Consider the following 13,079-nt stretch of genomic DNA (forward strand, 5'->3'; position numbering starts at 1 on the left):
TTAGCACATTTACCATTTTTTGTGCCTGTTGCCACTGCCCATTTTCAAAACCTTTTCATCAACCCAAACATAAACTTTGTTCACATTAAATAATGACTTCCCATGTCTCCTCCTCCTCATCTTTGGTAACAACCATTCATTTTCTGTCTCTTAGGAATTTGACTATTTTAGGCACCTCATGTGAGTGGAATTACCATATTTATTTTTATTTTATTTTTTGCTAGTCCTGTGGCTTGAATTCTGGGCCTGGGTGCTATCCTTGAGTTTTTGTGCTCAAGGCTAGCACTCTTCCACTTGAGCCACAGCTCCACTTATATCTTTTTTGTAGTTTAGTGGAGATAAGAGTCTCACAGACTTTGCTACCCTGGCTGGCTTCGAACCGCAATCCTCAGATTTCATTCTCCCAATGAGGATGTAGATGTAAGATTGTAGATGTGCACCACCACTGCCCAGCAAATTACTATTTTGTCTTTTGTATCTGAATTTTTTTACTTATTATAATGTCCTCAAGTTTATCCATGTTGTAGCATATGCCACAATTTCTTTTTTTGTTTTTTGCACATTACACATTTTGTTTATCCATTCTTTTGTTGATGGACATTGGACTGTTTCTACTTTCTGGCTGTTTTGAATTACACTGCCATGAACATTGCGGTTCAAGTATCTGCTTAAGTAGTGCTTGGTTTTTATTCTTTGATGTGTATGCCTAGGAGTGGAGTTGCTGGATCACATGATAATCCTTCTGCCTTAATCTTCTGAGGTACACACTACCATGCCCAGAATGCTGCATCCTTTTAATGTTATCTTCTCTCCCCCCAAAATTTTATTTACAATTTGGTCTGTATTTGACAGTATGCTTAGCTTTTTACAAATATTATCGTACCTAATACTCACCATGGCCATTTGTCATAGCTCTTATCCTTTTTTTGGGGGGGGGGGGGGTCGGTTGTGGGGCTTGAACTGGGCCTGAGCGCTGTCCCTCAGCTCTTCAGCTCAAGGCTAGTGCTCTACCACTTGAGCTACAGCGCCACTTCCAGTTTTCTGGTGTTTAAAGAGTTTCATGGACTTTCTTGCCCGAGCTGGCTTTGAACCATGATCCTCAGATCTCAGCCTCCTGAGTAGCTAGGATTACAGGCGTGAGCCACGGGCACCCCGGCTTCCTTATTTTTTGCAAGCACAAAATTGCTAAGTCAGGATGCAAACACAGTTCTAAATTAGTACAAAACTAATGGCCTGAAGTGGGCAAGGTAATTACAAGCTAGTATCTAGAACAAATTAATTACTTAAATAAGATACTCAACTTTATGGGACTCATTAAACAAAAATAGAACAAAATATATGAAAGTACATACATTTCTGTATATTGTCTGTTCTCTTCTAAGTTTGCTTTAATTAAATCCTGTAGTTTATAACAACATCTAGTAAGCAAGAGAAATGGTTTCTAAAACCTGGTCTAATGCTTGGTGGTAGTGGCTTATACCTATCATCCTAGCTACTAATTAGGCTAAGATCTGAGGATTGTGGTTTGAAGGCGTTCCAGGAAGGGAAGTCTGTGAGACTCTTATCTCCAGTTAATCACATTTTTAAAAACTGGAAGTGTAGATGTGACTTAAGTGGTAGAGCACTAGCCTTAAGCATAAAAGCTCAGGGTTAGCACCCAGACCTTGAATTCAAGCCCCCAGAATGGCATATGCACAAAAAAGTGCCTAGTCAGGGTGCAGTGTGCCTGTAGTCCCAGCTACTCAGGAGGCAAAGGTGGTAGGACCATTTAAGTTCAAAGACTAGGAGTAGGTAGTTGAAGAACAAGACCTTTTCTCAAAAATCAAAAAATTAAAACTTGGGAAATTAAAACTTGGAGTAAAGGTTTAAAAAAAAAAGGCAGGAATATGTCCTGTGAAATATTGAAGGTTACTATCAACCTGGCAAGTTGTTTCTAGAAAGAACATAAATATAGACAGTGTATTCTAAAAGAATATATATATATATATATATGTATGTATGTATAATTTCACTAAAGCTGGGTGCCAGTAGCTCACACTTGAAATCCTAGCTGCTTGGAGGCTGATATCTGAAGATTGCCATTGGAAGTCAGCCCAGGCAGAAGAGTCCATGAGATTATTTTTTTTTTTTGGGGGGGGGGAGTCTGGTCGTGGGGCCTGAACTCTGGGCCTGGGCACTGTCCCTCAGCTCTTCAGCTCAAGGCTAGCGCTCTACCACTTGAGCCACAGCACCACTTCTGGCTTTTTTTCTTTTTGCTTATGTAGTGCTGAGGAATCGAACCCAGGGCCTCAGGCATGCAAGGCAAGTGCTCTTACCACTGAGCCACCTTCCCAGCCCAGAGATTTTTATCTCTACTAACTATCAGAAAACCAGAAGAGGTTCTGTGGCTCAAAGTGGTAGAACTCTAGCCTTGAGGGAAAATACTTAGGGACAGTGTGCAGGCCCCGAGTTCAAGCCCCACAACCCACAAAACAAAATTCACTGAAATTGCTATTTATATAGTAAGAAATACCTTTTTAAACACACACACACACACACACACACACACACACACACACTCTATCCTTACAGATTGGCCTGTACTACCATGATGAGTAGCACGCCATTAACAGTTCAGTTGTAACATGGAGTTGTCATGTCTTACATGTACCTCATCCTCCCTGTCTGAAAACAGAATAATAAGAAAGTGTTCCTAAGAGTACTTACAGGTGTGCTCTCAGCAAGTGCATGGTACCATTTTTATTAAGTATTGATCTTTCATTTTGTCTTTACTTAGTATTTCTATGCATAGTAAGATTTAGAGCTTTTAATTTAATGGAAAAGCTCATAGTTTCCCAACTCTGCCCAGTGGTACAGGTAATGTATTATTGTTGATCAATATTTTGTATTTTGCTTATTTCCTTAAAAAAAATCTACCTTTTGTACATTAGACTCAGCTCTTTGAAGAGCTTGACTTTGGCCAACCAATCAATGATTTTGTTATAGACATGGAACTATTTCCAGCTTTTGGAGATATCAGCAACCTATTCCCTTTTATTGTTAATATTTTACTATACAAATATATCATAATCTGTGTATCCTTTAGCCTCCTGGCAAGACTTTAGATTGTTTGCATTTTTCCTATCTTTTTAAAAAGTATGACTAAGGATTGAATGTAGAGTATAGCACTTAGTAGACAGGTTCCTAATGTCCAGTTCATGTTTTGCATGTTATCTTTGAGTCAGGGTCTTGCTTTGTGCCTAAGCAGGCCCAAGCTGCTAACTTATTTGTGTTTCCCAAGCATGCACCACTACACCCAGCCATTGTGCTTTCTTATAGTTGGGATGACAAGGATCCAGCCTGGGATGTCACCAACACACCCATTGGTTGAAATAGATGATCCAGAATTTCTTTTCTGCCCAGACTATCCTTGAACCCCAATCCCCAGATCGCTACCTCCCAAGTTAGGATTACAGTTTGGGCCACTGAATCTGGCCATATTTCTCATCTTATAAATGCTGTGAAGACTCATGTGTATGTTTTTGTACAATATATATGTTAATTTCTCAAAATGCTTAACATTTTGAGATGCTGTCAAAATATTTTCCAAGTGGTTATATATTTTGACTCCTATCAGCATGACTTCCTATCAGTATGGCAGTGCTAATTGCTCCAAATCCTTGTCAATGGTCCTACTTTTAATTTTTGCCTTTCAAGTGGATGTGTATTGATATTTAGTTTTTCGATCATTAATAGGGGGTTATTTTTTAAGTTAGTTTATTTTGGGATAATTGTCACACAATAAATGCACAATTGCTATTTGGTGAGTTTCAATGTATTCTGTATTACCAATTTGTTCTTTTGGCATTATACTGTACACACACACACACACACACACACACAGAGTACTATATCCTATATAAATTAGGGTTTGATTATTTTTTCTTTATTCTGAAAATTACAGGATAGCATTTTCAAATCACATGTACTTTCAAGTCTCTTCCTTTGGAGCATTTTCTCTCATTTACCCAAACACTTTTCAAAAGTATTTTCAGAAATTAATGTGAACTAAGTTTTCCTTATGGTAATTTTAAATCAATCTTAGACCCCATTGGCACTTTTCCTCTTCATGACTTTTCAGTTTGTCTTTTCTCACAGCACAGCCTGTAGTAGAGGTGGGTCATGTGGGGCCTGAACTCTGGGCCTGGGCGCTGTCCCTCAGCTCTTCAGCTCAAGGCTAGCGCTCTAACACTTGAGCCACAGCGCCACTTCCAGCTTTTTTCTTTTTGCTTATGTGGTGCTGAGGAATCGAACCCAGGGCCTCAGGCATGCAAGGCAAGAGCTCTACCACTGAGCCACCTTCCCAGCCCTTGGCTGTGGTTTTTTACAATATTATTTTTCTCTTATTTTCTGTGTTGTTTTGGAGAAAATATTAGAAAACATAAACTACCATTATCCTCAGCTACACCTGATGTTTTAAAATCATATATATAATATGCATATACACAGATGTGTACATATATACTTATGTCATAGCAAACCTCAGCCTAATAAACTTCATGTTTTGACTTGATGATAAAAATTAAGGTTAAGCTGGATGCCAGTATCTCACGCTTGTAATCCTATTTTCTGAGGTGGCTGGCTAAGCTCTGAGGATCACAATTTAAAGCCAGCTCAGGCAGGAAAATCTGCAAGACTCATCTCTAATTAACTACCCAAAGCTGGAAATAGACCCATTGTGCTAGTGAAGAGCACTAGCCTGAACACAAAAGCTCAGGCCCTGAGTTCAAGCCATACAACCAACGCAACAACAACAACAACAAGTAGTTAATATTCTGAGAGAGTTAGGTTTAGAAAATTTCAGATTAGTATTTATTAGGCTGAAAAATGTATTTAAACAAATATCTTAAATGAAATTTTTTTGTGTGTTAAAATTTTGTTACTGCCATTTTTTGCTGACAAGGATAATAATGTGATCAGAAAATGTTTGAGACGTAGTAAAGACTTGAAATTAAAATCTATCTTAGTTTTAGATTTTTTAAAAACTGAACATAAGACAAAGATGTTGGAGGGAAATGAAGGGTTAAAAAAAAGTTTTCATTAGTGCTTTTAGAGTGTTCCTCTTCATTTTTACTCATGCTAACTTTAGAGCTTGTGTAAATGAACACTTTCTTGGCACTAATTTCCTTTGAAGTAATGTCTAAACTTTCCTTATTAAATAGCTGATTTTTTTTTCATGTTGTATTTTCCCTGTGACACTGAGAGTATTTATCAACTATAAAACTCTTATGACAGGCTAGCCACTGGTGGCTCATACCTGTAATACTAGCTACTCAGGAGGCTGAAAGCTGAGGATCACAGTTCAAAGCCAGCCTTAGGCAGGAAAGTTCGTGACTCTCTTATCTCCAATTAACCACCAAAAAACCAGAAGTGACGCTGTGGCTCAAAGTGTTAGAGCACTGGAATTAAGCAAAAGAGCTTAGGGACAGTATCCAGGCCCCAAGTTCAAACTTCATCACTGACCAAAAAAACAAACAAGCTCTATGACAAACTATTTTGCAAGATTAGCTGAAAATTGCCTTAAAACTGACTTTTATGGAAATTTTAAATACTAAGACAGGTGTGGTGACACACACCAGAGACTAAAACAGGAAATGCATGTGTCAAGGTCAGTCTAAATTGAGACCCTGTATCTAAAACAAACCAGTAAATAAATGCCATGATCTGGACACATTAGCACATTCTGAAGGTTTTATAAAATTATTTTGTTCATTATTTCTTGGATGATTTATTTTCATTTTAAATTAACTTGTTCCTTTGGTTGATTTATATTCTCTCTCCTATTTTCACTTTTTTTTTTTTCCCCAGTCATGGGGCTTGAACTTTGTCCCCAGGCGCTTTTCCTGAGGGCCTCAGCTCAAGGTGAGCACTCTACCACTTGAGCCCCAGTGCTACTTCCAGTTTTCTGGTGGTTAATTGGAGATAAAAGTCTCATGGACTTTCCTGCCCAGGCTGGCTTTGAACTGTGATCCTTGAGTTTCAGCTTCCTGAGTAGCTAGGATTACAGGCATGAGTCATCAGCACCCGGCTGTTTTCACATTTTAGAATGGGAAATTATCACTCTTTACATCTTACTTCTGGAGACATAAGTTTAAAGTTTTATTACTTAAAAAAATAACTGTCTCTGTGTGTGTGTGTGTGTGTGTGTGTGTGTGTGTGTGTGTGTGTGCATGTATGCATGTATAGGAAAGTATAGAAAAGAGAACCATGGAAATTCTGGCCTGATTTTCAGTAGAATCCTTTAGGAAGAATATGTACAGAAGTTCTATGTCAAAACTAACAATTCTGTGAGATGACTCATGTTTCTTTAATTATCTGTTTTCACTATTATAGAGACATATGTATTAAATTAACTTTACATTTTCATCCAGATCATCTTAAGTTTTCTCCTCTATTTAGGAAAATGCTCAGAGCAGGCTTAGCTGAAATGTGAGCTTTCCTTGCTTTGAGCTAGGAAAACACATCTTTTCTGGTTGTGAACATTAATCTTCACTGTATTTCAGCAGTTTATGCTGGTATCTTCAGTGCAGAACTTCCAGTCTGATTTATTTTATCCTAAAGAGGTGTAATAAAATATTTTAAATGGATTTGTCATAATTTGTCAATATAGTGCTACATTTTGAGTAGTGTCATAGTAGTGAAATAAATTTTTATTTATGGGTATGGGTAGACCCTTTGTCTAGCAAGCACAGGTCCTGAGTTCAAACTCTGGTACTGGCAAATAATTTTGTATTATAGCAATATTACAGTGACATTTTTTTGTACAAATACTGAAAAAGATAATGGATTTTATATGTGGTACCTTTCCATAATTCCATATGTGTGTCACCATCTAGTGATAAAAGACAGAAGTTTCTTTTTTGTTTTTGTTTTTTTTTTTGGTCATGGTGCCTGAACTCTGGGCTTGGGCGCTGTCCCTCAGCTCTTCAGCTCAAGGCTCTACCACTTGAGCTACAGCGCCACTTCCGGTTTTCCAGAGTCACTTCCGGTTTTCTGGTGATAAGAGTTTCAGGGACTTTTCTGCCCGGGCTGGCTTTGAACCATGATCCTCAGATCTCACCCTCCTGAGTAGCTAGGATTACAGGCGTGAGCCACCGGCGCCTGGCTAAGAAGTTTCTAAACAGCACTTTCTACCAAATTCTTTTGTAAAAAGAGGGCTTAGTTTGTTCCTGCTTTTAAGTAGTTAAATTTTCTTTATTGAAGCCTTTCTTTCTTTTCTTTCTTTCTTTCTTTTTTTTTTTGAAGCCTTTCTTGAGCACTTTCCACTTCCCAACCTAGGGCAATTGAATTCCAGGTAATGTTTTTCTAGCCTGTACATTATTCTGATTTGCACAATGCTATTTGTTTTATCTCCACTACCAAATGATAAGGTATTTGTAGGTAGAGACCATGTCTTGCTCATCATTGTGTCATTTGTAGTGTCCTCACAATACCTTACTTAGCTAATGACCCAGATGAAATCATGGAAATTGGACATTTTGGATAATGTGAAATTTGCTTAAGTTGATGAAACTAATGTAGAATGTTATCCCATCTGTAACCATTTAGGATGGCTTGTTTCGCCCAACATACAAAACACTTACACTTTGTTTTTCTGAAATGAACTCTTAAAACCAGACAAATCTTGGATGTAGTGACCCTATGATTTCCAGAATACAGTTTCTAAACAAAGCTTTCACGCCAGGCACCGTTGGCTCACACCTTTAATCCTAGCTACTCAGAAGGCTGAAATTTGAGGATCCTGGTTCAAAGCCAGCCCAGGCAGGAAACTCCATGAGACTCTTATCTTCAATAAATCACCAACAGGAAGTGGCTCAAGTGGTAGAGTGCTAGCCTTGAGCTGAAGAGCTGAGGGACAGTACCCAGGCTCAGAGTTCAAGCCCCTTGACTGACCAAAACAAAACAAAAACAAAAAAGAAAGCTTTCACTCATTACATTGCTGGCCAATAGTAGTTAGGAGGAGTAACTATTCTAGTATAATTGAATAGTAAGACTTATTACTACTGTTGGTAATAACTGCAAATGCATTGACATTAAAGATTATATACATATAAATATATAAACAACTTTAAAAAGCATCATAGTACAGAATGTTAATCTACAGGGATTCAGAAGAAGAAATCCAAATACAACTTTTTTGAGACAAAATATCCCAAGATAGTCCTAAACTTCTTATTGTTCAGTTGTACAAGTTCTTGTTTTTGTTTGTTTCTTAAGGCAGCATCTTGCTCTATAGCCAGTCTGACCTCAAGCTCTTCATCCTCCTGCTTCAGCCGCTCTAGTGCTAGATTGCAGGCATGGTCTAACACATCGGCTTAAGAGTGGTAATTATTTCATATATTATTTTATGAAATGAGATGAATTTTCATTTGAAACTTAAGAAGGGCTGGTCCAAGAAAGAGCTTAGAAAAGTAATAATGTTTATTACCCATGTGTGTGTGTGTGGGGGGGGGGGGGGAGAGATGGGAAGGGATGGGAAGGGGAAACAAAGGAGGAGGCAACAATGCTTGAAAAGAAATGTACTCATGGGCTGGGAAGTTGGCTCAGTGGTAGAGCGCTTGCCTTGCATGCCTGAGGCCCTGGGTTCGATTCCTCAGCACCACATAAGCAAAAGGAAAAAAGCTGGAAGTGGTGCTGTGGCTCAAGTGGTAGAGCGCTAGCCTTGAGCTGAAGAGCTGAGGGACAGCGCCCAGGCCCAGAGTTCAGGCCCCATGACCCGACCCCCCGCTCCAAAAAAAAAAAAAAAAGAAATGTACTCATTACCTTTCCCAGGTAATTATAACCCCTCTGTGTGGTATTTTCACAATAATAATAAAAAAAAATGTTTATTAGATTTCATATCTTAGACTTGCATTTAGAAACAGTGATGCAACCAAGCCAGAAACTTGACTGAAATAATTTTCAGGCTAATAGTTTGGGTTTTGTTGTTGTTGCTTTATTGTTTGTACTAGTTTGAACTCAAAGCTTTGTACTCTGGTCAGTGCTCTGCCACTTGAGCCATGCCTCCAGCTTAGTGTTTTGCTGATTGTTTTTGGGGATGAGTAGTCCATTGTCTCTTGCTGTTATAAACTATGATACAAAGACTAACCACTTATGTGTACATAATTGCATGAATTGTCAGAAGGGGAATTTGGGGGCCAATTTTTACAGTTTATGTAGGTAATTTTGATGGTTGCTACCAAATTTCCCTTCAAAGATTGTATCAGTTAACATTTTATTCATACTGACATTCTGTAACATTGTGGAGTGTGTTTTGAAACCCATGAAATCTTACTAGCTTGGTATGTAAAGAAAGAATATCTTAGTGTAGTTCTTTTGGTATTTGGCTTTGCAGTGTTGGAGATAGGGCCTTGTGCATGCTAGGGAGGTGCTCTACCACTGAGATCTACCTCTGCCCCTCTCACTATAATGTTAATTTGGATTTTCCCATTATGAATGAGAGTAAGTATCTTTTCTTAGTTTTCAGACTCATTTTTATTTCTCCAACTGAATTACTATATCTCTATCTCAGCTTTCTGTCAGTTTATAATGTTTTACTGTTATGATTAAAATTTTTAAATACTTGTGTTATATTATTATTGATCTTTCTATAGTTGAACATTTGATGTCCTTGTACTTATTATTTTTGCAGTGGTGGGGATTGAAACTAGAGCCTTTTGCATGCTAGCCAAGCACTTTACTCCTTTAATTTCCTTTCATACCTGTTTATTCTGCTGAGAACAAATAACATCTTTTTCCTATTTAGATTATTTGGGAGTAAAAAAATGCTAATATCTGCTTACGATTTTTGTACTAAATAACTGAGTAAACCATTCGCTTAATGCCTTCATCTCTAAAATTTATTGATTTAAGTGATTTCCTACTTCTGCAACTCTGAAATTTACCAAAAGCAATAAGCTTAATAGCCTTAACATAGGTATTAAAATGCAGCAGTGATACACTATTACAAGTTTCTAACAATCTTTTCTAGAAGTTTCTTTTTGGATAGATGATACTTTTCTTTCAATTACCTCCCTTGACATTTCTTAGAGTACTTTTTATCTTTTTGCACAAACATGGAAGATATTTTTTAAGAGGCATGTCTTATGGCAGGGATAGGGGTAAAGGACATCAAGTGTGACAGAATATTGGGAAAGACAATGTACTGCTTTTTACTTAATTTAACACATGTCATTAAATGTGCTTATTAATCTTCATTACTTTATAACTGTTGCAGATTGGCCTATTTAGTTCTTCTGGACTGCTAGAAAGCTGATCTCCTTAAATCTGTTTCTCATCAAAACTTAACACATCAACCAGTTATGCTTTTTCTTCACCACAGAGCTAGGATTAAATTATAATAGAGCCTTTCTTAGTGGATTCTTATTTACTTCACATTTATGAAAATTCTACTAGCTAAGATATATATATATATATATGTATATATATATATATACATATCTTTTGATGTATTCTTTAGGGAATGAGATTAAAGCCAACATTGAAATGAGGAAAAGACACATTTGAGTTGCAAGCATCAAAATTTAAATGGAATGTTACTGAAACTCAGAACTTCTGAGGTTTAAAATTCCCTAGTGCCATAACACAGAGAAATGATTTTTTAAAACTAACCAATCTTGAATACATGATATGATCTTAGTTTTTCTCCCCATGAAACAGATTAAGTTTTGTTATTGTTGTTTTCTACTAGCAAAAAAAAAACAAAAACAAAAACAAAAACAAAACATGAGAGCATTGAAGAAATAAAAGAAACATTGAACTTTTTTTTTTTTTTTGGGTCTGCTCATGGAGCCTGAACTCTGGGCCTGGGTGCTGTCCCTGAGCTCTTCAGCTCAAGGCTATCACTCTACCACTTGAGCCACAGCACCACTTCTGGCTTTTTTTCTCTTTGCTTATGTGGTGCTGAGGAATTGAACCCAGGGCCTCAGGCATGCAAGGCAAGCGCTCTACCACTGAGCCACCTTCCCAGCCCCATTGAACATTTTTCTAATGTGGTGTTGGGGTCAAATTCTGGTCCTTGTGCTTATTAGGCACTGTTCCACCTCTGAGCTGTGTATACCCCATGCTAGGCAGTACTTTCATTTGACTGGTTAGTGAACTTTTCCCCCACAGAGTACACAAGAGTAGAGTTGAGACTGGATCTTAGGTTACTGGATTCATTCTTAGTCCTTGTTAAGTTTCAACCATACTGCTTAGTGTTATTATTTTAATCTCTTTCCCCTTTCTATCTTCCACAGCTCCAGTCCTTTACATATTGATATATGTTAGGTACTGATCATTTACTGGTCATATGTTAGGAATCTGATAATTTTCTCTGGAAATTTTCTTGTTTGACTCTATTTTGGGTTTCTACACTTACTTAAACTAAGCATTCATCAACATCCAGCCCTAAAGATTTATAACCTTTTTATTGTTATTGTAGAGTTGATATAGAGGGGGTTACAATTATATGGAAACGGTAATGAGGAATGAGAACAATTCTTTTTGAACCATGTATCCCCTTCTGTTCCTTTCTCCCAGTTTCCCCCTCCCATTCCCACCCGCATTATCTATAGTTCACAGGTTTTTGGCTTTCTGGTTGTACTCATCATGTCTTGGTTAGCTCTTTACCTGTGCTTCTTTGTAGTTTATTCACTACACAGCTAATGAATAAGTGGGCTATTCTTTAAACAATATTTGTATCCTCCTGAGTTGCTAGGATTACAAATGTGAGCCACTGGCTCCATGATTCAGCCTGATCTTTTGACCCACTCCCCCTTAATTTTGCATTTACTGTTTATTGCTTGTTGATTGTACTTCAAGTGTGTATTAAGTGTCTTGGGTGTATTATCCCAGTCCTTAGCCATCCACGTGTGTGTGTGTGTGTGTGTGTGTGTGTGTGTGTGTGTGTGTGCACACCAGAGAAGAAAAAAAGCAATAGTATTGCCATGTTCTCAGGGCCTAGGGCTCTTGCTCAGCCTTTTCACTCACAGCTGGCACTCTACCATTTGAACCATACCTTCTATTTCTGGCTTTTTTTCTGAGTAATTGGAGATAAGAATCTCAATGATTGGTCTGCTTGAACTGTCTCCAAACTGAGACCCTCAGATCTTGCTTCCTAGATAGCTAGGATTATAGATATTATACCCAGTGCCTGCCTGCCTGCCTGCCTGCCTGCCTTCCTTTCTTCCTTCCTTCCTTCCTTCCTTCCTTCCTTCCTTCCTTCCTTCCTTCCTTCCTTCCTTCCTTCCTTCCTTCCTTCCGTCCTCCCTTCCCTCCCTCCTTCTCTTTCTCTCTCTTTTGTTTGTTCATTCTCATTCTTTTGTTATTTCATTCTTTTTTGTTGCTAGTATAAGGGATTGAACTCAGAGACTGAGTACTGTCTCTGACCTTTTTTTGTGTGTGAGTCATGGGGCTTGGGCTCAAGGTGTCTCTGGGCTTTTACAAAAGAAGTACTTTCTTGGTGTCTGTGTCAATCCTAGAAGTAATGGCTATTTCCTACATCTGCTATCTCTTTGCTTCCTAAGTGGTGGTTATCATTCCCTGTTATAGTTATCATGTGGTTTATGTCATTTTACTTTGGCATATTGGGTTTTATAAGTAGAAAGCCTTGCTAATAACTTGTTCTGAGGATTAAGTAGGATAATACTTTCAGTGATAATTCACAAACATAATGACTGCCACAGAATAAGCCCTTCACCATCATCTGTTGATACTACCATCACCAACAACAACAACCTGGTAAGAGTGACATTTCTGCTGGTTTTTCACAGGATGTTTCGTCTTAACTCACTCTCTGCATTGGCAGAACTGGCTGTGGGCTCTCGATGGTACCATGGGGCATCACAGCCCACCCAGACCAAGCGAAGATTAATGATAGTGGCTTTTCTGGGAGCTTCTGCAGTAACTGCAAGTACTGGCCTCTTGTGGAAAAGGTGAGTGTGTTCTGATAATCTCATTCCAGCATGTACTTTCAGTTTTCTTTGATGTTAGAAAATTGATTTCTAGCTTATTTTATTTGTTGCCCAAAGTATTCTGCATTAATAATATTGTCCATTGCT

At 38.0% G+C, this 13,079-nt stretch overlaps 1 protein-coding gene across 1 annotated transcript in view; it reads left to right on the top strand.

Annotated features, from left to right (window-relative positions):
- The window catches only part of Micu1 (mitochondrial calcium uptake 1), a 157,139-nt gene that overhangs the window by 11,842 nt on the left and 132,218 nt on the right, over nucleotides 1–13,079 (top strand). The window contains exon 2 of the mRNA XM_042690321.1: nucleotides 12,792–12,953. Coding sequence (XP_042546255.1) covers nucleotides 12,793–12,953 — 161 coding nt within the window. The 5' untranslated portion in view covers nucleotide 12,792. The remainder of the gene's footprint in view (nucleotides 1–12,791; nucleotides 12,954–13,079) is intronic.

This window comes from Dipodomys spectabilis, unplaced genomic scaffold (genome assembly GCF_019054845.1).
Source record: "Dipodomys spectabilis isolate Male_0828 unplaced genomic scaffold, ASM1905484v1 ptg000136l, whole genome shotgun sequence".
NCBI classification, from domain to species: Eukaryota; Metazoa; Chordata; class Mammalia; order Rodentia; family Heteromyidae; genus Dipodomys; species Dipodomys spectabilis.